Raw genomic sequence first — 25,237 nt, 5'->3', positions numbered from 1 at the left:
GAGTCATTTAGACTTTTAGGGGTTTATTTTGACACCAAATTAACATGTAGGGAACACACACAAGTATTGTGGATAAGTGAAAAAAAGTCCATCAGATTGTGCATAGGTGTAACAAGAACATCATCTGTGTGTGCACTACAAGTCAAGGCAGGAGAAAAGCTGCTGTGTTTACACAGGAAACAGCTCAGAGTCAACTATTGGATGAATTTGAGAGGGCACAGAGATAATCACCCAACTAAAAAAGTACTACATGCCAGCTGGGGAAGGGAGGGAACAGAAAAATCAAGTTTTGGCTGGACAGGATATGCAGAAGCAAGAGACTTGACGGTGATGTGGTCTACAACCCCTATATGGGTACTAGAATGAGTTCTATAATTATACAGAAAGTAAATACAGACAACACTGGTTCTGCAGTTGCAGTTCCTAGCCACAGAGCTGCAATATTCAAACGGACATCAAACTTCTTAAATGTGTATACGGTTGAGTCGTATGCCATTTGGATGGCTTTAGAGTGGGTTGAACAAGCCAAACCCAAGAGAGCTCTGATCTGTAGTGACTCAGCATCTGTTCTTTACAGCCTAAAGCTAGGTACATCCAGTAATCATCAAGACTTACTATTTGAAAGAATAGTATTAAAACAAGGCACTGTGGCCACATTCATCTGGGTTCCTACATATGTAGGCATTATAGGTAATGAGAGAATGGACAAACTAGCCATACAAGCTGTAAAATTGCATGGAAAAATGAATAAAGAGTGGCAGCACCACTGGGATCAGGAGATAAGAGGAAGACATGTTATACAAAATAGAGTGGGTATTGAGAGAAATAGGGGAGGAAATATAAAAGAGGAGGTAATAAAGAGCAGTAAGAATAGGACACAGTAACATGAACGGGATTCTCCACATTATGGGGAAGCATCCAAATGGACTTTGTGAGCATTGTTAGGTACCAGAAACAGTAGAACATGTACTTGTTAACTGTAGGAAATATACCTCAGAAAGAAAGGTCATGATGGAGGGAATGAGGAGATCAGGGCTGACAGGAGCAGGCTTGAAGGGCATAATGGAGTGTGGTGAGAGTAGAAAGGGCAGGAAATGTCTGGTCAGCTTTCCTAGGAGAACAGGAATGATCGGGAAAAATCTGACGAACCGGACACTGTAGGAGTTGACTGACTCCGGAAGATGGCAGTAATGCAACACCAAGGATGCAGACTGCCGTTTAACACCGAAGAAGAAGAAGAAGAAGGAAGTGCTGTCAGAACAACAAGCCCGTCGTTAGACTGAAGGAGCGACTGAGATGTCAGATTTGTCGTTGTATTTAACTAATGTCAACGTTTCCCTGGGGCAAACTATGGAAACTGAAAAGGTTAGTCCGTGCGATACAACTCTCTCTATTTCGTGTACATGAATGATAAAACAAAGACTTGTTAGATTTATAGCGAATTACTTCCTTAGCTAACAGCTAACTTAACAGTCAACAAACACAAAGTAACGTTAGCTACAGTGAGCTAATTTAGGAACGAATGATGTACTTTACAAGTGAACTTAAATAATGATATTAAGCGGCGGATTCTCCGTTTTGCACCACTTTCACTTGTGAAAAAGTGTTAGACATCGTAGCAAAAAGCCTTAACGCTGCTTAAACCCAATTTGTGAAACCTTTATTTTGCTCATGAAAACTGAAAAAAGGGCGATTTCAGTGATATTTCTCCATCCAGATCGAAACCTATTAACTTAAACTTGTCAAATCGGGACTAGACTAACAAGGAGATTCCAGAGACTCATTAACAGACAGTTTCAGATTTGTGAAACCTTTGTTCTATTTGTGAAAACAGAAAAAAGGACGATTTCATTGTTTTTTCCCCCCCATCCGAAACCCATTAGACCAGGTCCAGATCAATAACCACTATACTTATCTGGATTAGATTACCAAGAGACTCCAGAGACTCATTAAAATACAATTTCAGATATGTGAAACCTTCATACTAATTGTGAAAATAGAAATGATTTCACTGGTATTTCTCCATCCAGACCACATTAGATCAGATTTTTTCAGTCTTTACAAATAGAATAGAGGTTTCACATATTTGACAAGTCTAAGTATAGTGGTTTTTGATCCGGATGGGAAAAAAGCAGTGAAATCTGCCTTTTTTCCTGTTTTCATAAGCAAAATAAAGGTTTCACAAATCTGAAAGTGGGTTTAAACAGCGTTTAGGCTTTTGCTATGATGTCTAACACTTTTTCACAAGTGTAAGTGGTGCAAAAACGGACAATCAGCCACCAAATATCATTATTTATGTTGTCCTTAACTTTCTTGAATTGGAAGCTGACTGCAGCCTTGTTTGCAGTGGTGATGATGTTTTGTCAGAGAATTTTGGATGATGTAGGTACTTTCTTTACCCTCTATGTAGCCACAATACATCTGGATATAATTTAACAAAAAATTAACAACATAATGTTTGTTAAATAACTAAAGTTTCTTATGTTTCATACGTATGATTTAATTCTGCCAGACATGCTACCACCAGGGTACACCATACTCCATTAGAATATCTGTTAGCATGCTTGTTCCTTGCTTATCAGCACTTCAGCATTTACAAATCATACAAACGCACACAATATATACTATATACTTCAAATAAAGGTGGTGACAGCATCATAAACATATATTGTCTATTCTTATCTGTTTGTAAGGGTCCAGGAGGGGAGCCAGGCTTCGAGACCGTGGATATGGGCGACTCTACGGGCAGGCAGGGGAGGGTGAAGGTTCCCCGCAGGATTGTCTACTTTGCCAGTGGAGAGACCATGGAGGAGTACAGCACTGATGAAGAGGAGGAAGAGGAGGAGCCCATGAAGAAAGATGTCATCCCAGTAGATCCGGTAGGCTGAGATCAGAAAATTTTACACTCACTTTACTGGAACCATCTGCTTTTTACAGATACTGACTCAGCCTCAGATGTAAGGCCAAGCCTGTGGATCGCTTTTGCATGATCTGTTTCTCAGGATTGTGTGGGCTTAGCTTCTATTTCTGTAATTTCACAAAGCATAAGCATATGTAGTGTTTTTAATTCTCACCAAATGCACAGTAATTGTGCTCACATATGTGTAAATATGATGATACAATGAAAAAAATATATTAAGAAGTACATACACAAGCACTCCTTTAAAAAGTCTGATTGTTAACATACATTAACTAAGTTTAAGGCACTAAATGCACTAAAACTATCAAAGCTCTAAAATGTAACTAACTACTTGGAGGCATCAGAAAGTATATGTATACTTTGTATATACTGTACATATTTAGAGAATAAGAGCAAATGCTACAATCAACTGAACTTCATATGAAATATGAGCCTCACTTTTACTGGCACAAGGCTACAATTGATGTCATAATGAAGTACTGTCCCAGTTCTCATCTAGAGACCCATAGAAGGGATGTTCCTTATCACTGCACTGCAGCTTTATATGGACTTACAAGATAGTGTAAAAGATCCCTTTTAAAAGTCTTTTAATCTGACACTTGCGAAGTCATCTTACATGAATTCACCTTTTTGTTTTTGAACAATGGATGTGTGGTTGCATTATCTTGTCTCTCTTCATATGTATTTCAGTCCAAACTGACCTGGGGCCCATATTTCTGGTTCCACATGTGGAGAATGGCTACCTCCACTATCACAGGTACAGGACTACTGTGTACAATTAGAGTTGGTTTTTGTGTTAAGTTTTAGAAGTTACCTTAGTTTAATGTGTGTGTTTGTGTGTCCTGCAGTGTGTGACTACATGGGAGAGAGACTGGCCTCTCTCTTCGGCATCACTACTCCTAAATACCAGTACGCCATCGATGAGTACTACCGTATGAAGAAAGAGGTAGGAAACATGCACACACTCACATCCTTGAGCTTCGTATGTCAATCTCACATGTAAATATGAATAAAGTCACACCTAAAAAGATGTTTACACAAAGGCGGGAGCAAGAGCACAAACGTTAGCTCTTAAATATACACTACATTAAGTCTATACACACTGTTGTCTTTCATGCAGGAGGAGGAGGAAGAGGAGGAGGATCGTCTGGCTGAGGAGGCGGAGCGTCGATTTGTGGAGCAGCGCAGGGGTGAGCAGGATGATCCTACTGCTCCTCATCCTGCTACTGTGGAGCAGCCAGAAGCATCTGGAGCCTCCTTTGTAAACATAAGCTTTGAGCTCCAACCAGAATCTCCTCTCAACACTCCAGACACCAACAGAGTCCCTTCTCCTCTCCCCTCCTGAAATCTCAGAGACAAACTCTCTAACATCCACACATTTCTATCAGCTGACAGAACCTTAATTTACTTAGTTGTATAGATTAATAATATTGTTATTTTTCTATGTTTTTATTTTGTCAAAAGAGGTCTTAGTACTCAGTGCAGGGAAAAATGATAAGGGCTGTGCATATGGCTGCATTGGCCTTACCTTTACCTGAATGTAAATTTGTGTATAGCGTGTAGTTGTATGCAAGACTGAGGAATATCATTTAACTATTTGTAGACGAGGACAACAGCCAGCTGGACTCAACCCAGTTGAGTCAGTCGGCTGCATTCATGGGCTAAGTGGAAAAGCTTTCAATCCTCCTAATCTATATATGCAAATAACTTATTTCATAAACAACCAGATTTGTAATGGCGTAGCCTGTTAATGGCCCTGCCTTGTATTCATTTCCGCTCTCAGTCTCAGTTCTGTGATTCTTGTCTCTGACATTGTTGTCCAGATCTGATATGTGCATTTGCAAGGTGTAAAAGAGCTGGATAGTTTTTGACCTACAAACTATAAAGATAAGCAGGAAGTGATAAACTCAGTCACCAGAGCTGGTGTATTTTTAGTTTACACTGGGATCGTATTCTACTCTCCAGCTCAGCCTGTCATTGCCATACTGTCATCTCTGTTATTTAGAAATATAAAGTGAAGCCTTAAAGTTTCAAATATTGGGAATAGGAGCAGATGACAATGTATCTTATACTAATATACAATATACAGTATGTGTACTTTCTGTTTTTAAACATTATCTAACTTGACAAGATTACAACATCTGCTTAGAGAAACAACAGATATACCAGTTTTGAGTCTTTTGAGTTTCAAGTTCATCAAATATGACAACTGTGCTGCCTCTGCCTTCTAACAGTCATCAACGCTTCCTCAATGCTACTGTACCTCCCTGCTGTTTGACATGGACATGTAATAATATCTGGACTCATTTAACTTAGATTACTATCGCAGGGTCAGAATAAGGGCTGGTTAAAACAAGAGCTAATTCAGTAGGTGTGATGTTTGGTAGCAGTAGTAGTCAATCACAGGCTTCTCTTCTCTGTGATGATGATACTTGACAAACAGAAACAACTCACATGAAAGTTGTTACTGATTGTTTTTGGTAGGAAGCGCAAATTTTCAGCCAACATTGTTTAAGTAATAAAACTAATCCAGTTCGAATCTTTGAAAATGTATCTGTGCTCAAATTCACTGATGACTAATGATCCACATCGCCCACCCACAGTGGTACAACCTTCATGTGTGTGTTGAAGGTTCATTCTTTAAGTGTCCTTGTGGAGCAGGCTGGCAGCTGTGACTGAGCTGTCATAAGCTTCTTATTCATTATTTTTATCCACCGATGCGGTTGTGTGGTGTAATTACAGACCTCATCAGAGAGCAGAGCTGAAGGGTTTAGTCAGGAGTAAACAAGAAGCACAGACGTTGCGGCCTTCTGGTTTCTCTTAGTAATCCATAAGAAATTATACGCAGCTCTTTTCAAAAATGATCCATTTCAAGAAGAGATCTTAAAATGGGCTTTAAACATGTTTCAGCACCTTAGTTAAATGAAGGGCAGCATATGCAAAAATGTTTAGTTATTTTAACTGACATCTTAAATTGTAATGTATATATGTATTTATATTTTCTGTGCATTAATAAAACCTTGATACATTTAAAAGGTTGACTTTTGTTGTTTTATTATTAGTAGTCCACTGCCCATTGAATATTTCACCTAAACTACCAGTGTTACTTCCTAGAAAACAATGTTTCTTTCATGGTAGTTTATCACGTACTAGCAGGCATTTAATTAGTTTAAATAATCCCATTCTCTTATCTAATTAACTTCTCTCATTCCATTTTATTTGTTTATAAATCTTAAATGACTTTGACACATCTCATGTCCCGTCCTGGCAACGTTTGAACATGAAATCTCAAAATATGGCATCTGTTTTCCTTCAACATCAGAATGTTTCAAATTCAAGGCCGATCAAGCTGTTGGCACGTTCTGCATATCTCCAGTTCAGATTGAAGTTTAGAGAAATGCTCCTTAATGAATCTCATAACATTTTGTCTTCATCACTAATAGAGAACATCAAATTTTGGGATATGGTTCTCTAAAGGAGTAAAGTTACTGATGATGACTGTGAGATATGGTTGAAAGCTAAAACAAATAGTAAGTGAATCTTGAGTTGCCAGATATAATAATAGTCCGGAAATCCAGAATGAACTGTTCTTGAAATGACCTGAATGATTGAATTTTGAGACACTTACATTTAGGCTTCAACAAGTGAGATTTGGTTGTTCCCAAATCTCGTATATTACCTAAATTTAATAAAACATCATTAAGGAGATTACGGAGTATATTTCAACTGTACATAAATCATGCAATGCAGTTTTTCTAAAAGTTGCTTCCCTTTAGTAAAATCTTGCAAAAGCCTCATTAATACAGTGTCAAGTTAGTTTGTTAATATGCAAGTTGTGCTGCTGGGAAAAACTGCTCAATTTTTTACAGTTTAATGTGACGGTTTATCTGTTGTTTATTATATGTTTGGGCTGTTTGATTCCAGTGGGTGTGCTGAGGTGTTTCATGAAAGCTGAGGCGGATGGAAACATTCAAGCATAGTCAGAAAAGGAAACATTTATTTTAAAAAGGTCAATGACAACATGTATATTAGGTCCTCTTTACAATATAATAACAGGCAGGAACACAGAACAATATTTACAGAAAGCACCGTGTCTGGTTTCTTCCTTCCATCCAGCTCATTCATCTCTTTCCTCCGTCTATGTACATAATCAGTTGAAACTTTACCAGAGGGTGCTGAGTCAGCAGGTAAGGGTTCAGTGTCCTGATGAAACATGAATGGACACAATGTTTTTGTTGATTATCGTCTTCAGGTATCGTCGAGGTCAGCTGTGTTGCTGCCATCGTTGTCATTGGCAACCAGCACTTCTCTGTTCTCGTAGGTCCAGAAGCCGTTGAGGTCAATCAGGATGCTTGTGACCGTGTCACCCTGGCAACTGTTGACCAGATCCTGGAGTGTGATCTTGTAGGGGTCTTTAGGCTTCACCATGTCAAAGATCTCATCCTGAGGAGAGAGAGTGGTCAAAACGCTCACTTTTTTACCCCAAAATAATCTTAAGAATATTTCTGTTTCACTTAACAGATGGTCAAAAGTCTGTACATACTGCTTAGTTTAACTTTCTCTCAACTGAAACTACTGTTCATCTGACTGAAACTGCGTTTCAGTTTCTGACTGAAACTGCACCTTTGTAAGGACCAATTTCAGTTTTAAACCACAGCGGGGATATTTCTGCATGGTGAGGACATTTTGGTTCACTTCTCACTCCTAGTTTAAAGGACTGTTTGAAGGTAAGGTTAGATTTCGATTTAGGGGCTGGGGAATGTCTATGAGGGTCCTCACAAATATGGAAAGACAAAGTGCGTAGGTGTGTGTGTGTGTACCTTCACATCCTGGAAGGAGACGGGCTCTTGACTGTGGAGTTTCATCTGCTCCTGAATGGCCTGAACATCATCAAGAAAGCATCATGAAACACCGTAACAACAAAGTGAGTGTTAGGGTGAAAATTTTGTGACTAATGATTGTAACAAGGAAAAATGGATGGATGACACCCATGGTGATGAAAACATGTATTGTTTGAATCAATGCCCTGATTGTTTAGTGTGCTTGTGTGCAGTTGATACCCTGAAGAAATAGTTGAGGGAGAAGACGTTGAGGTATCCCAGATTCTCCATGTCTAAAAGTTTAAAAATATACTGCAATGCTGCTGGTTCCTTCCTGTTCTCCAAGGCCAACACAAAGTCTAAATAAGTCTTATAATCCTGGAAGAAAGAAAGAATCAAAGAAACAAAATGATGTACAGGAAATCAGGGCAAATATCCAATTGAGACTCTGCACACGGAAATAGGCAAATGTGTTATTTGAATAGAACAAACTACTTAACATGTTTCATTTAGAGCAGAATTACACCAATACCCTGTCATCTTTGAAAATAAAAAGTTGGCTGTCAGCTGCCCAGAGAGAACACACTATAAAGATTAACCTCATGGGGCAAGGTTGTCTGAAGTTGAACATTAACATACAGACAGGTGACAAATGAGGGGAAAAGCCTGAATAAATGGAGAAGCGGAGAAACTTAATGAATGCCTCCACACAGGACACGAGAGTCTCTGCTAAGGGGCATCAAAGCTGTTCTTTACTATGTCACCCGTCTGTATGAACACCACAGCTGTCAGTGCTCCTCCTGGTCCTGTTCTCTGTCGTACCATTTCTCCGTCGTAGGTAAGGCACTCCTGAAACACTCTGTCCAGGAAGACCGAGGTGAGAGTGGCTGTGCCGTAGCGTGACAGCTCCTCTTTGCTCAGCATGCCGTTGTGGTCCTTATCCAGGTTGAGGTACTGGCCTGTAAAGACAAAAACATTTCAGCTACGTACCAAAAGGTTTTGTCTTCTAGGTTTGAAAATTTGACAAAACAGCGAGACAATCACTGGCTAACCTGAACGTTCTGAATCAGAGTTCCTCAGCAGCACATGAACGCAGCATAATAATAAGGCTGAAAACCGACAATTGTCTCGTAGCAAAAATCCGCTACTTCCACCAAAGTCTTCTAATTTAACTAACAGAGATGATAATGTCTTGTGGATGCTGAAAATTGTACTGCCAGACTCCCTGACACCTGCATTGTTCCTGAGGATCATTTAACAACACAAGCATAAAATGTGAGACTGTGAAACCCGATGTTTACACACAGACGTTCTCTCACCGTAGACTCGCAGAGCTGAGGGGGCTGAGAACCAGTTAGACTCCTGGCTCTCTTTAGACAACTCCTCATCTCTTAACTACAAACACAGACGGAGAGAGAGAGAATGTAAGAGAGCTGAAGCAAGAAGTTACACCATTTAAGGCTGGCCTTTGTTCACACTTTTGGGAGTACAGCTTGATAATGAATTAGTCATGCATTACTGAACAATTTGAACAGGAAGAACTAGATTCATCAAGGTAATACAACCACAAAATGAAATCTTTTAAGAAAACTAGTACAGTAACAGGAAATTCCTGTATTTATCCTTGATTTTAGTCCTTTAATTGTTTCAGCCTGCTGATAATGTAGAAAGCTTGTAATATTTCACACATTCATCGACACAATCAGTTAAGAAAAACACAATCTACCTCCAGTAAGTCGTCCAGAAAACTGCAAGCCAGGATATCCTGGATTTTAATCTTTCCTGGAAAAAAAGGAGACAGACGAGCAAACAACTCCAGTAAAGGAAATATTGTTGCTGACTTTGAATTATTCTTTTTTTATTGGTTTATATTCATGGTCTTTAGTAATTATAGTGGAAGATACTACAGTTTGACATGTGTTATTCAACATTTTACTGTTGAATAACACTGAGCTTTACAGTGGGGTTCAGTCTCACCGGTACGGAGGGGGTCAAGGAAGAAGAAAAACTTGCGGACAGCAGTGCAGACATAAAAGGAGTAGAAGGACTTCTCCAGTCCGTCCAGCTGAGGCAGAGTGGGGATCAGCTCCAGGATGTAGTTCTCCAGATCCTGTGGAGAATAATAAGCATTTGAAATGTCAGTACAACTGAGTACAACTAATCTGCTACTGGCCGCTCATTACTTTGAAGAGCAGAAACTTTGTATATGACACATGGAATCTGTGGTTACTGATGGAAACGCTTACCGACTCTCTGAGGTAGCCCTGTCCTGCCACATCATACAGACTCAGACCAATCCGGGTCTGATGCAGCCACACTGGAAGCACAGAGAGAAAAGAGAAAAGAAACATTCAGTGGCAAGATATTTATTGATACAGATATATGTAGGAAGGTGACAAAACCAAATATGATATTTTGCTCACACCTTGATATCAGACTTTGGGTCTGACTGTAGCCACAGTCATTATGTTCACTCAGCTATAACAGATTAATAACTTCAAAGATTGTATTGGTTGATAATAAGGAAGCCTTTCAGACCTGAATCTGTTTGTTTTTCTTCCACCTACTTAAGATAAATTTATCTTTGCAGATTTTAGCTCACTGCTCAAAGTGTGGGAGACATGTTAGAGGAGAAAGACAGATGAAGGCGCTGACCTTTCCTCATGACGTAATTGAAGAACTGCATGATAGAGATCCTGCCGTAAGGGTCGTTGTGGAGCAGCTTGGCATACACTCTGGCTGTGAAGAATTTTCTGAAGGAAAAAGAGGAGAGAGGGGGAGTAATTGTTACTTTTCATTACATTACTCTATTCGATCTGAAAAACAACCCTCCCTTTACATCTGCTATTCACTTTCTTCTCCTAGGAAGAAAGTCTTTTTTAGATGGATTTCATTTTTCAAGATCAAAAATAGTTTCTGCTACAGAATGTAAAGACAAATTTCTCTTTCTATTGCCACAGTGCAACACATTACTTCCTTTTTGGAAATTTTAAACCACTGAAAACTGGAAGTGAACACCACCTATATAATTAGTGTCCACTTCCTGGTTCAATGTGTGCACTAAAGTTCATTTTTATTGCCACCTCCTCCTCCAAGGTTAGCTTACGTGACCAGATTTTGTGTGTTTTTGCCTATCCCAGTATCCAGGACAGGTGGATATAGAGTCAAAGTAACAAGGGTATTTCCCACAATTAACCTTTGATCTAGTGTGAAACTGTGAACAAACACCACACTGCTTTGTTAAACAAAGAACGTACAGGGGTTTTACCCAGACTGTATTGTTGCTGTTAGACTTCTACTTCCTTTAACTTACTTGCACTTGGGCCCGGCCTTTTCCCCCACCTGCAGGTAGGCTTCATAGCTGATCATGGCCTCCTCTCCACTTACTGGAGGCACCTGGTGCTTATCGAGCAGAAACCACAGATTCTACAGACAGACAGGCAAAGAATATAAAATAAAATAATCAGTGTAGTCATTACTGCAGTAGTAAGCCCCATGTCGGACTATTTTTAAGCGTTTTACCTGTAGTTCCTCGTTATCCAGCAGTTCTCTGCTCTTCCTCTGGAGAAAGACGGCTCTAGATTCCTCTCTCAGCTTCTGGAGTAAAACTTCATCCTCTGCTGGCAGCTGCAAAATATCATCATCAGACTTATTTTCTCTTCTGCACCTCCTGCAACCTCTACACCTCTGCACCTCTATACATGAGTCAATAGCATCTCCATTCAGTGTTGTTTTTCCCAGCCATCCGAAGATGCACTTTATGGTTCCTGCTATAGATCAGCATTGACTAAATACTTAGTAAACAAACTTAGTGATGGTATTATATTTGAATCCAAACCTGATTTCTGTTTTAAAGAGGTTTGGATTATTTGATTTTTGTTTCATATTTATTCACACTATTATCTACACAAGATCTTCCTCTTTGTCAGTGTTTTGGATCATTTTGTCTAAAAACAAAAGTTATAAGAAGAGTTTAATGAAATCTTAAAGAAGTCAAATGAAACATCAAAGAATGCTTTACATTTTCCATTACCTTGTCATTTGCAAGTGCCTTCATCATTTCAAGTAAAAAAAAAAAAATCCACATACATACATATTACATAATGTAAGAATGTAATGTAAGATTATCATCATCATCATCAAATCTGAACGGTGTGATCTTAACAATATCTTGGACTCCTGTAGTTCTGAAAAAGACTCATCACCTGCCATACACTGGCATGAAGAGTGTAGTTTTATTTTTATTGGTAGACAAAGATCTATGTGACATTATGTCTTGTTTCTATTCTTGATAATACAAATTTGAACAATTACTTTAAATGGAAAAAATACTTTTACTAATAAACAAATGCTGTGCAATTTAGTGATGGCACTGTCTTGTACCATAACACAATAAACATTATACGCATGACAACAGTGTTCATTGGGTTTATTAATGTAATGTATGTATATATTCAGTTACCCTGTAGTAGAACCGTGGGATGTTCTTGTAGGACTTGTCTCTGTCGCCTCCCCCCCTCCACTCTGTGTAATATTTGGTAAACAGCTCAGTTTCTTCTGCTTTCTTTTCCTCTTCGCTCTGCCCATCTTGTACTGCGACACAGGCATAGAACAAAAACAGTAAAAATCAAATAAGGAAGGAAGGAATACACTGAATTTAAATGTTCATGTTAATGTTGACTTAGCTTTAGCTTGATACATTCAATCCTAAGTGAGTTAGCTCAAGTTAGCAAACGTCAGTTTACATTATTTCTCACCTTTCTGGGAGTTTGCTAACCTCCTTTTCAAAATATCCGACCAGTGGGGCTCTTTTTCTTTAGCCATGTTTGATCAAAAGTGATTCTCAAGTGTCATGAGTATAAGTTTTTCTGTCTCAAAAGTCAAAAACTGCGTAAAGTAATGTTTGATCAAAGTAGCTAGGCTACTGTAAACTGACGTCAAGTTAGCTCAGTTGGCTCATTGAACAAGAACAAAGCTTCCGGTCAGATTGTTACAATCTGCCCTTTACAAAAGCTACACAGTGAAGCATCAAAATACAGTTTATTAAATTGTGATAAATATCTATATCTATCTATCTATCTATCTATATATATCTATATATATATATATCTATATATCTATATCTATCTATCTATCTATCTATCTATATATATATTCAAATCAAATGAGACACAGAGAGCCTACAATAACACAGAGTACATATGTAGTAAGTATAGATTTGTATGAAATCTATACACAATTGATCATTTGATATTTTCCTAAAATCACATCATTTTGACATCTTTCCCTTTTTTTATAACTGATAAATGTATGCCTTTATTCTGAAAGCAGATTGCCTTTTCCGGTCTGTGTGTAGTTTTATGTTATGCTTCAAAACTTGACGCAGTTCATAAACGGGGCTGTCGAACGTTGATGACGTTTATGTATGCGACTCGAGTCATGCCTGCACAGATGTATTTGTCCCTGAAGTTTAGTGGCTGAAAACAAGCTGAAGACGTTTTAAAGGTTGAAGTGTGAGTCTCATTTAAACGGTTAATAATGATGTACAGAGCCAACGAGAGTGACAGTTGCGTTTCAGTAGCTATTAGCTAGCTTATCTCATTTCCACGTTATTCATTCATGTAACTAACAACATGTGTTAGTTTTGTTGGTCTGGGAAATGATTGTTAATACAGTTTGTATATGATATGAAAGATCAGGATTATAGCTGATTTATAACTGATGTGAAGTAGTAAGAAGTAATCTATATTAAATTCCCACAATCCCAGAGGTTTGACATCCTAACATGGGCTCCACCTTTATGTTAAAAGCCAGGATATGCCTGAAGCCACTAAAGCCTTTTTTTCGCCAAGGAAGTTCAGCTTTTCTCACCATAAAGACTCCTGTGCCATTAGCGGTGCCTCCCACAGCACGCTTTCTGTGCAGCAGAGACACAAACCCCAACAAAAGGAACAGCAGACAGGCTGAAGGGAAACATGGCACTATCAGATGGGCGGAAGAGGAATTGTGGGATGGTGCAGTGGAGGGAAGAGGTAAAAAGAAGCCTTCCTTCCCCAATTCTGTGTTCGCTGCTGGGACAGCGAAGAGGACGGCAGAGATGCTGAAGAGGAAAGCAGGGGTCCCTGAGGATGAGGAGGAGCCCGCCAGGAGGGCGAGCAGGGGAGCAGGTAGGAGAAACTGCAACTGGCATATAGTTATAATCAGGGAGGCTTTGTTTTACTTTTACAATCAGAGCTTTTTGTGCAAAATACAACAACATTTTATAAAACAAACGTGCACAGGAACAAATAAATTCCATATTTTTATTTATTTTCAGGGAAGCTGCAGCCTCCTGACCGGCCGCTCTCTGCTGCTGAGTGGCGAGAGCTGAAGGAGTCTGTGGGAAATCCACAGCGTTTTGACATCCAGATGATGCGTGCACTGTTTTCCTCCGGGGCGGAACTGGATACTGCCAAGTAAGAGGAGGAGGAGGAGGAGGAGGAGGAGGAGGAGGAGGAGGAGGAGGAGGAGAGTGTTTGTGTGTCTCTGACTTTTCAAACTCTTGCAGATTGTTTTGTGAATCTCAGAGTTTTGTGTCCACTCTCAAGGTCAATGAATCGACATGTACCTTTTTTTGCCACAGGTCCCTGCTGACTTTTGTAGCCATGGAAACAGGAACGCTATCTTACAAACTGTTACTATGGTACCTGACACTTTGTGTGAGAGATGGCCACGACGCAGAGGTCTTTGATGTCTATGACATCATGCGGGGAAGTTTCCCCTCTCTGGACACAGGCGCCTCCAGCCTTTTTATCAAGTCCTTCAGCCGGACAGCGAGGTGGAGGGAGGCTATCGGCATGCTGCACGAGGTTAAGAAGGTGAACAGTGTTTGGCTTGTTATTTCAAGAAGTACATTAAATCGAAGACTCAGTTAAAAAGTAATGTTATTATTCAACTTTTCAGGGGCGAGCACAGTTTGTGGCTCACCCTTGTTTATCTCATCCTCATCATATTGGAGGTAGAGCTCTATCATCACCTGGTTTTACTGCCATCCCAACAGGTCTTCACCCCATCACCACGCAACTATGGTGACATCATCACGGCAGCGATGCTAAATGGTGACACAATCACCGCCTGGGCCCTTTATGATGAATTAATCGAAAACGGATTGAGCCCACACCAGGACACCTGGGATGCTCTGTTTAAGAGAGTGATGAAGAGTAAGGAGGAAGAGAGGGAGGAAGTAGAGGTCATGTCTCACACTGAGCACCAGGAGAGGCTGCTGGAGATTCTACACTACATGAGGAACAACCAGATCTACCCCCAGCAAAGCCTCACCAGCAGCATCAAGACCTGGTTTGAGAGGTACAAGAGAGTGAGAAAGATAGTGAGGGTTCGGTGGGAGGCACATCACAAGATTTCCTAAACTCAGAAGCATCATTTCTTCAAATTGTGTCAAAGTCTATCAATATGATATCATTTACAAGCTAAACTTGTCTATCTACCTATAAATAAACATGATGAGAAGAAATAATTTGATCAGTTTTGCAATTAAAAAGCAGCATTTGTAACTACACAACTGGTTCATAAACCACAACTTTCAAAGTTTTTTCAAGATATGACTTCTAAATAAATATTAGATGATTATCTCTCCTCTCTTTTATGATAAAATAAAACAAGAATAAAATTAAACTCATCAAAAACACGTAGGGATGCACAGATCCAACTTTTTCCTCTCCATATATAAATTCAGATACCTCAACTCAGGGTTTCTGCAAATGTAAATTCCTGATCCCATACCAATGTTCTGTTTTTTTACCAAATTTAAAATCAGTCAGTATCAAAACTGATGATTATAAAGTCTGCATGAACTTGACATGATCTCTTTCCCTACCATTGTTATCCACAACCACCGGTCATTCCACGCTCTCATTTCTCTGTTCTTTGTCTATCTCTTCCTCCCTGTTTTCAGTCTCACAGAGCAGAAATGGACAGGAAGTTGGACCAAGGCCACCCCTAAGTAATTACACTACTTTCCTCTTTAACTTGAACACTTAATAACAGTTTTTTAATTTTTTTTTAGTTTTTTAAATTCTTTTTATTGACATTCTGCAATTTAGGAATTTCACTGTTCTCATCTCTCACCTGTAAACCTATTGCTGGTGCACACACACACACAGTATGTATGTACTGTATATTCATATCTATTGTGTGTGTTTAGGGGTGTGTGCAGGTGTTGTGGAACACAGTTAGAGTCCATCCAGCTGACTGCTGATGAGTACCAACAGCTGAAAGAAGGAGTCATGACTGAAGTCATCCAGGGACGAGATGTTTTCAAGAAGACTACACCGGAGGTCGGTTTGATTAACATGTTAATCAAGTTTGTTTCTTTTACTACTTAGTAAAGGAATGTGAACTTTCAGCTTCAGTAGTTTGAGAAATTTTAAGCTATTTTCCATTTGAAATCGTGTGTTTTTGCCAGCCTCTCTCTTTGTAAGTGGACAATTTAAATCCTAAATAGCAATTCGATATTATATCAAAAATGTGTCAAAATTTCTCTTTTTAAAAGGAAAGATCAGATATCTATTGAGGCTTATCTATCAAATATCATGGAGCAGTAGTTTCTCTGGCTAGCTAACTTCTGCTAGATGGCGTCATTGGTTCACATGCAGTTCTAGTCTGTTGAGGTAAGTTGAAGCAGATTAGCAGCTGCTCAAACTGCTGCTCTCACTATCGAGATGAATGAGAGGAAAACAGCTTAAGAACAGATCTCCTTTTGACGCAGTTAAAAGAGAAGTTTTAAACTGTTTGTCCATCTGTACAGTCTGAAACACTGTACTGATTCATTTCTCAGGACCGGTATGAGTTGGATATTTAGTGATCAGTCCACATATTCAAAGTTTAAGGTTATTGACAGTGGTGTAAGAAGTACTCATAGTTTTTACTTAAACAAAAGTAACAATACAGCAGTGTAAAAATACTATTATCAACAAAGTAGTATCAGAAAGTACTTGTTCTTTAGAAAGATGGACCTGTGGCTGATGTATTGTTATATATGACATTATTAGATAGTTCATACTGGTGCATCAGTGTGTAAACAGTATTTACTGTTGTAGCTGGTCAAGGTGAAACTATTTTAACTACCTTTATATACAGTTAGCTATTTTAGCCCAGTGGTTCCCAACTTATGGGCCTGGCCCTTCCAAAGGGTCACAAGATAAATCTGGGGGGTCGTGAGATGACAAAATGGGGTTGGAGGAAGAACGAGAGAAAAAACAAAGTTGTCCTGTACGCAAACACTTTTTTTTAAAAAACTTTTCTCTAATCTTCGCTTTTTTTGTCAAATATATTCATAGCTTGACTTCTTTGGGCCTCAGACAGTTATGTGAATGTCTCTTTGGTTGAACTGCTAACAACTCATTGACATCTGAAATGTGACAAGGCCCCAAGTAGACATTGCTTCTTTTTTTTTTATATAAGGGGTCACAAGCCAAAAAAGTTCAATCTTTAACACTGTATTACAGTATACACTGTACAACTGTATTTTATAAGTTTAGTATGAGTTTTCAATGTAAAATCTTAATCTGTGAAGTAACAAGAAAGTAGAGCGGTCAAATAAATGTAGTGAAAAATATTCCCCTCTGAAATGTGGAGTAGAGACATAAAGAAGCATATCTTGGAGATTCACAAGTACAAGTGCCTTGTAATATGTACTTAAGTACAGTACTTAGGTACTTTCCATCACTTTACTGTCTCATTTATTGATTGGGATAAGGCTAGTATCTGGTATAGATAACAGGAGCTTCCATATAATAGAACAACTAACCTGCTACAGTTTCTAGTCTTTACACTCGCTCACTTTTAACGTTTCTAACATTCTAGTGTTTTTTTTGCAGCTTTATGCAATAAGTTGATAAAGTTTTACACTCATATAAAATGAAATGAAACGCAAATTATGTTTTTTCACCCTGTTGTCACAGGAAACAAGGGTGGTGAGTGAAGTGTCAGTGTGTCACATTTTAAGTGCTCTCCAAGCAGCAGAGCTCACACCACCTGTTTAACACATACAATGTCACCTCACAGAAAAGCAGGATCTTGAACCAGGGCTGCACACACAAAATGAGGATTTATTTTTAAAATTGTATGCTCCTTTATTTATCCAAGAAAAGGCAGTCTTCACTTTACCTTGCATGCATACAGTACATGCGAGCGAGGCAGGGCACAATTATTTTCATTGGACTGGAATGTACTGGCTGTATTTTATTACTACCGTTATGACAAAAAGCTTGAATATTCATTTGATATTGTGCCAAAAAGATGCTTGGCAACATCAGTAATATGTAAATAATAACATGTCATATTCAATTTATGAACGGAGAGAACGTTTGCTGTCTCCCTTTGTGTGTTTCTGTAGTCAGGGGAAGTTTGTTGGTGGAATAGTTAGTTAAATTGAGGGGATTTCCACCATGTGGAGCACCATGTGAATCTGGACCACAGTTACCTCCCGCCGAGCAGACAGAGAGAGGAAGGCAGACAGACATGCAGTTAAACTCCACTTTATTAATTCACCATTTAAGGCAATTCATTTTAAGGGCAAAAAGAGTTATTCAGACAACAAAGACGCAACAGATGCAGGGAGGGACAGAGACAGATGGAAGAAGAGAAGGAAGGAATTAACATCTGTCTGTGTTTGGTGATCAGTACGGCTGTCACAGCCAACAGGAAATCATGATGCATGTTAAAGCAGATATTAGATATACAGATAGATGCTGAGACACAGAAAAAAGCAAACAAAAATTGAATCAGTTAAGTTTCAGCAGAGTAGACGTGCTTTTTCACACTGCACTGTGTGACCAGAAAAATAGAAATGTGCGATAGAAATCAAACTAACAGAACAGCAATAATATATTATATTATTAGTGCAACCCATTTTGTTTAATTGTTGTCTAAACTAACAAAATGGTCATTTTTGAGGCTGTAGGTATCATGTTTACCATCTACGCCATCTTAGTTTAGGGTGTTAGCATGCTAACATTTGCTAATTAGCACTTAGCACAAAGTACAGCAGAGGCTGATGGTACTGCCATTAGTTTTGAATGTTTTTTTTTAACCAAAGTATTGAACAAATTGAAATTTTGATACTAAATGAAAAAGTTATTACAGTCCATCCATCCAAGGGGAACATAAATGTCTGTATTAATTTCACAGCAATTCAACAATTGTGACATTTCACTCAAAACCACAAACGTGAACCTCATGATGGCACCAGAGGAAAAGTCAGGGGCCTCACATTAGGGGCCATTATGATACACCTTCTTGGCACCATGAATGTCTGTATAAAATTTACAGACAGTCTAATTGTTGTTGAGATATTTCAGTCTGGGGACCGACAGACAAACCTCGACTAGCCATTCAGCTAACAAGGCTAAAGTTTAAAGATCAAAGTTTAACAAATCTAGTAGTTTTGAATAACTGCTCTGTGTTATATTAAATTGTACAAAGAGTTTGTATTTTTCTGTTCAGATTGTTACAGCTAAATTAATCTTCAGGGGCTTCATTTGTTGAAACCTTGAAACAAGAGAACGCTATTTCAACAGGTACAGAAAACTTAAACTTAAGTTAGTTAAAGTTAGGTTAACTTAACTTTAAACACATAAAGCTTTGTTCTATCTCTGTTTTTCCCATTATAGTCTACTTTTTTATTTTAACACATGTCAGTTCTTTACACATGTTTCACTTCAATACCGCAAATAACAATCACACAAAATGAAAATGAAAATGAAAGCCACATGTGATTAGCTGCCATATTATGACCCGGTATTACTGCGGCTGCTGTTTCTGCTATTATCAGTAATTGTTTTCCCTTAAATGCCATTTGGATCAAATATTAGCTCAAAAAGCAGTTGTGGCAGTGAACATGTACTAATCTTTAACAAACAATGTGAAGTAATGCAACCTACAGTAGGTTTAATGTGTAAGATGGATTCTTACTGTACTTTAATGTAGTGCTTTGACAAAAGTTGCAGTATTGAAGCACATTATACTGTCATACCATATATGATAGAGAATTGTGGGGATGAATAAAGATGCTGCTTATGTTAACTTGTGAGATTGGTAAGGATACTGACTGTTCATTTATAGTGTTAAATACAGTTATTACAGGCATTACTTTATAGTGTTATCAAATATAAAAGCTGTACTTCCTGCAGAAATAAAAAATCACAAACAAATCAATATCGAAAGGTTCGGAAAAGGTGGAACCGATGTGATAAGGCCTAGAAAAACAGGACCTTCCTTGTGTATAGTGGTTAAAACTGTAAATGTAGATGTAATTTACAGCCTGGATCCTGCAGTATGTACATTTTTCACATTATATAGGTCAGTGGTAAAGCTGTCGGGTATCTTTTCAGAATACCATTGTGCTTTGTGTCATAGTGGTGTATAAGTGGTACTGTAAGCTTATGTATGCAAGTGCGAATGTGTCTAGGTTTGTGTGTGTGTGTGTGTGTGTGTGTGTGTGTGTTTTAAGCAGTCATATTATCCACAGCAGCACAATGAGCTGGTTTCACATATCAGCTCTGGAAAGTCCCTGGATAATTATACTGGACTTTCTCTCCGTCTTTCTCTCCATCTCTCCTCTTCCTTCTCCTGCCCTCACTCTCTTTCTTTGCAAATTTAATCTCTTTTTTTTTTTTAATTTTTTTTTTTTTTTCACCCATCCGTTTTTTCCATGGTCATATTGAGAGTCCGGAATTATTAAATCACAAACCTTATCCATCCATCTATTTAGAGTAGAGTCTGATATATGTAGCCTAACTTTTTACACCAATGCTGTGATGTCTTTAAGATCACAATAATAAATAAATGAATAACCTGTGTATAGACAGTGACAGGTGACAGCAACCCAATGGGCAGATTTAGGAAAGGTAGATACTCTGCATGTGATAAAATGGAGTGCATGTGTTTATTCTGCTCTAGGCAGATTCATTATTGGCTGACTGTGATAAGTCATAGTGTGTGTTTATGTGTGTGTTCTATAGGTTATTTAATGCAATCAAAATGGATACCAGAGTATCAACAGGGCTCAGCACACATTTTATCTAGAGCACAGTTCCATCAGAGGAGGAATATTACAACCTTTTTACGGTCACATTTTGATTGAGCCTTCGTGATAGTGTGCGCGCAGTCAAGTTTCAAGTCCAGGGGAATTCACAGAAGCCTATTTCCATACTGCTGCTATCTAAAAGTGAAAGTACTAACAATGTTCCAGTGCTGGAACATTGTTAAGCTGCTCTACAACTTTCCTGTTATGGTACAAAGCTATGAGACAGTCTTTTTCATTGACTAGAAGGGTCACAGGTCACAGGTGTCTGAGAAAGTTGAAACAAGATCTGACATGTGTGAGAAATTCAAAATGAACATTTCTACCTGTGTTATGTTGATGAGGCCTTCCTCATTCCCCACATTGCAAAAGACAACTTGTGTTCACATTCAACTATCAGATGCCAAAAAATGTTCAGCAAAATGTAACATTACTATATGCAGCATTTTTAGACGATGCAGTAATGCTGAAATTAAGCTTAAGGAGGACATTGAATATCTACAGATGACTTTCCACAGTAGACTTTTTTGTTACATACTGTGTCTTTGCCCCATTGCAGGAAGGTGAGTATGAATACTGGACTGTGTGACCAAATGTAGTAGCAACAGTACAGCTGAGAGTGTCCTTCTTTACATTTTGTCATATTAGTCTAAATCTAATCTGGATTAAGTTTTGCCCCATAAGGAAAAATGTTATTACAAAGGTGCGTAGACTTTATAAGCTCTTAAACTTTGTCATTACTCAGAGGACTATGCTGTTGCTCGGGCTGCCAGCTGGCGCTCTGCCACCTCGCTACTAAGGAAAGGCCAGGTAGATTTTTTTTTTTTTTCCTTTTTACTGGCAGGCCTGTGATCAGTCAGCGAGAAAACCAGCCAACCATCAGGCCATTCATCTCACAGCTGGAGTTCAGCCTCAGTCCCTAACCACAATAAGGAACAAACCCCAGAATTTGCTATTAGAGTTCTGTTCTGTACATTTTCAGTACTGTTCATCGTCCAGTTAGTTAAGTCACTCAGCTTCTCAGAAAAGCAGGCACTCAGGAGACGTATAGCCAAGTGTATTTAGACATGACCACATTTCTGATTTTGGCTCAATAGTCATGACAGGAAAATTAGTAAATTTGAGATAATGCACTGCCGTATCAGATGTATAATTAAAGAACACACATGTTGGAAAGGCCAAACCTGAAAGTGTCTTTAAGTGCCAATAAAAAGAAAAATGTGAGCGGAAAAATTTTCAGCGCTTTCCCTATTTATGTGTCAATTTAATGGACTTTTACTCCTGGCTGGCAGCACCTAAATGACCTCAAAAGATCTAATATGAAGGCAACTAGTAGAGTCCATTCCTTTCTTTGTTTGTCCAATGGAAGAACTGCTTCAACTCTTATCCACAATCTACACATTATTTAGTATTATACAGTGAAAACATATAATACTGTAATATTTTGCAATGTTTTATAATAAACTGTTGTCTTTGTTGCATTTCTGTCCACCTGTATGATCTGTTTGCATCTGATTCCATTGAGTCTATGCACTACACTATAAAACAAGGTCTGCATGCTCACATAGCTACAAGCAGGGATACTATGGAGGCTAAACTCATGTGAACCTAGTTCACCTGTCTGATTATGTGCATTAAGACACACTATGCAGTTAAAACATGCCTCTCTATATATAACACCATGTGAACCTTCTGTCTGTCTTTTTACTTCACTGTATGTGTCTGCTCAGGAGTTGGAGAGGTTCAAAACATTTGTGAAGAGGAAGCCTGCTTTTGATGTAGTCGTTGATGGACTGAATGTAGCAAATACCAACAAGGACAAAGGCAAGCTGTCAGAGACGGTAAGAAAGCTCACGGATGCATAGGAGATGATAAATTAAATATTTTACACCTTCTACCAACGCTACTTGTTCAGAATCCTCTGCATATGCACACGCACAGTTTTTACAGTTTTGTTCTTAGTGGTTTCTTCCTACGTATGTCAGTCCGACTCAGGGGCTTTTCTGACGGTCGCACTATGACTAACCGTGCAGCGTGTTTTTGTGTGTGAACATATGTGCGTAGGAGGTGTCTTTTATAACTGGCCAGTACCTGATTTTAACAACACCTAGCCATCTTGTCTGCCTGCCCACATCTGTCTCTCTGTCAGTCTGTGTGTGTGTGTGTGTGTGTGTCAGCATAACTGTCTGTCTGTCTGCCCTAAAATTTGTCACATCCCTCTCTGATGTTATATGGCTGCAAGTCAAAGGAAAGTTCAAACACAGAGACAGATTAACTTATTTCCCTATCAAGCCATCTAGTTCACGGGAAAGCTAATTAAATTATTAAAATTAATGCAAAAGTTGTAGAAATTTACATCAGGACCACTGCCAGTAACTTTTATTCAAATGTCAATTGATCAAAATGATCAGAATGAATTAAATCAGAAGCCGACTGCACAGTTGAAACTTTATAAACAACACCTGTTGAATTTATGATCTTAAAATACTTTAAAGGCCTGAAAACATAAAATAAAATGATAAGTAAATGCTTCTCCATGGCCCACAGACACTACAGCCACAATAACACTATAAGCAACTAACATTTAGTTCTAACATAGTACCTCTATGTCAAATTGTTGCTGAAGTGCTGCAAAAGTAAAGAGCAGTAGTTTTTGCTGTGGCAATAAGTAGCATTTCATAGCATTATCTTTTTACATTAGAGAGACAGGAAGGTACAGTACTTAATAGCCTGGATTTGTCCCACTTAGACACAACACACTGTTCTTCCTGTCCTAAGGCATATCTGAAAAACATGACTTGTGCTGTGTAAACATATTGTATAACTGCATTTAATTTACATATCTCTCTAACAGTTACGTTGTTGTGTGTATTTGTTATGCAAATTCTGTCTAATTCGCTTGTGTGACTGTATCTTTACTGTTTATCTTTTTAACACACACAGTCATATTTTATTATCCTACACACACACACACACACATACATTTTAACTGCCAGCGTTACAGTAGTAGCTGCAAATAACGTAAAAAACTTGTCTTATAACTTTTATTTTTTATGTAGGAGCTGCTGTTGCTGCTTGCACCTTTAGGTGTGGTTGTTCACAGGATGTTAATGGAGTTGGCATACAGACTTGTTTGTGTCATATAATAGTCATGCTCTATTTTTTTAATGTGAGTGTATAAAAGTTTTAATGTGTGGGTGTGTGTGTGTGTTTCAGTTGTTGGCGGTGGTGTCGGAGCTTGAGCATCAGGGCCTGAGTGTTCTGGTGCTGGGGAGGAAACACATGCTGCGGCCCTCCAGATCCTGGGACAGACACCACATGAACCTTATCCAGCAGAAAGCTCACTGCTTCTTTACTGAAAACATGTGAGCACCTGATAATAAAATAGGATATCAGGCTATTTACTGAGAGTGTTTAAGAAGCAGGAAAAAGGGAATCTTATCTTATCGAAATGTATTTATTCAATGGATTTTAACTGAGCATTATTTAAAGCTGCTCTTAAATCAAAGGGTTTTTGTTGCAGTAATCACATGAAAATGTTGCAGCATGTGGTTGGCTGACTAATAGAATAAAGTAGAATAAGGGAATATGAAATCACGTGGCATTCAGCACATCGTTATTCTGTTATACGTCTGTTTATTTAGAACCTTTTTGTTCTTAACGTCATATGTAATGTGTTTACCTCACACCTGCCTGTCAATGTGTGTATCAGTTCAGAGGACGACCCCTTCTTGCTGTATGCCTCGCTGCATTCTGGAAACCACTGTCGGTTTGTGAGTAAGGACCTGATGAGGGACCACAAGGCCTGCCTGTCCAATGGAGCCACCAGACGGCTCTTCTTCAAATGGCAGAGAGGTCACCAGCTGGTGGTGCATGGATATGTTGCAGCAGGCAGGAGGGTACGGTTTCAGGTGAGGATGAAGAGGAGCAGAAGGTGGGAAGGGTATGAGAGGAGAGAGTGGAGAAGTGTACTAATTAACCATGTATGTGTGTGTGTTTAGAGTATTCTCAGCTATGACACCATTGTCCAGACTTCAGGAGACTCGTGGCATGTCCCCTACGATGACACAGAGGACAGGAGCACCTATGAAGTACCTCAGAGATGGCTCTGCCTCACCAAAATGCACTGAACTCACCCATACCCATACCAGTACTGTATTTTTGATGTTAAATAATTTCAGAATCATATAATTTGATCATAACTGTGGACTTGTAAATAAAACATTTACCATAAATAAAAAGCTTGTGCTTTTTGATTTAATTTTGAATCATAAGAAAATGAATTTTGGTTTGATTTTTATTCATAATGATACTTTTTTTTTTTAAATGATCAGTATATTTTATTATTCTTTACCATTTCATCAAACTAATGCAGTCCAAACATTTCATCATTCCCCCCATAACAAAACAAACAGA

General features: G+C 38.6%; 3 protein-coding genes across 4 annotated transcripts; 2 read left to right on the top strand and 1 right to left on the bottom strand.

The window, feature by feature from the left end:
- The first annotated feature begins 1,225 nt into the window (after positions 1-1,225).
- fam177a1 (family with sequence similarity 177 member A1) lies at positions 1,226-5,959 on the top strand. The gene is made up of 5 exons (XM_067614193.1): positions 1,226-1,365; positions 2,694-2,879; positions 3,611-3,677; positions 3,769-3,866; positions 4,041-5,959. The coding sequence occupies exons 1-5, from the start codon at positions 1,297-1,299 to the stop codon at positions 4,263-4,265; spliced, it is 645 nt and encodes a 214-aa protein (XP_067470294.1). The 5' UTR covers positions 1,226-1,296; the 3' UTR covers positions 4,266-5,959.
- A 940-nt stretch (positions 5,960-6,899) lies between these two features.
- Positions 6,900-12,703, bottom strand: ppp2r3c (protein phosphatase 2, regulatory subunit B'', gamma). Its single transcript, XM_067614499.1, has 13 exons — positions 12,498-12,703; positions 12,203-12,327; positions 11,263-11,367; positions 11,054-11,166; positions 10,396-10,493; positions 9,987-10,057; positions 9,718-9,850; positions 9,467-9,522; positions 9,060-9,135; positions 8,563-8,699; positions 7,981-8,118; positions 7,741-7,800; positions 6,900-7,363 (listed from the first exon to the last, which is right to left on the bottom strand). Exons 1-13 carry the CDS (start codon positions 12,562-12,564, stop codon positions 7,169-7,171), a joined length of 1,374 nt encoding a protein of 457 aa, XP_067470600.1. The 5' UTR covers positions 12,565-12,703; the 3' UTR covers positions 6,900-7,168.
- A 450-nt stretch (positions 12,704-13,153) lies between these two features.
- Positions 13,154-25,082, top strand: prorp (protein only RNase P catalytic subunit). Of its 2 annotated transcripts, XM_067613747.1 has the most exons (11): positions 13,157-13,253; positions 13,509-13,907; positions 14,057-14,195; positions 14,363-14,597; positions 14,780-15,084; positions 15,692-15,739; positions 15,941-16,073; positions 22,552-22,662; positions 24,038-24,186; positions 24,534-24,732; positions 24,823-25,082. In XM_067613747.1, exons 2-11 carry the CDS (start codon positions 13,526-13,528, stop codon positions 24,949-24,951), a joined length of 1,830 nt encoding a protein of 609 aa, XP_067469848.1. In that variant the 5' UTR covers positions 13,157-13,253; positions 13,509-13,525; the 3' UTR covers positions 24,952-25,082. The 2 variants fall into 2 exon arrangements, with proteins under 2 accessions (XP_067469847.1, XP_067469848.1); XM_067613746.1 differs by having other exon boundaries at positions 13,154-13,907.
- The last annotated feature ends 155 nt before the right edge of the window (positions 25,083-25,237 follow it).

Source organism: Thunnus thynnus, chromosome 16 (assembly GCF_963924715.1).
Source record: "Thunnus thynnus chromosome 16, fThuThy2.1, whole genome shotgun sequence".
NCBI classification, from domain to species: Eukaryota; Metazoa; Chordata; class Actinopteri; order Scombriformes; family Scombridae; genus Thunnus; species Thunnus thynnus.
This window is presented reverse-complemented; position numbering and strand designations above follow the sequence as displayed.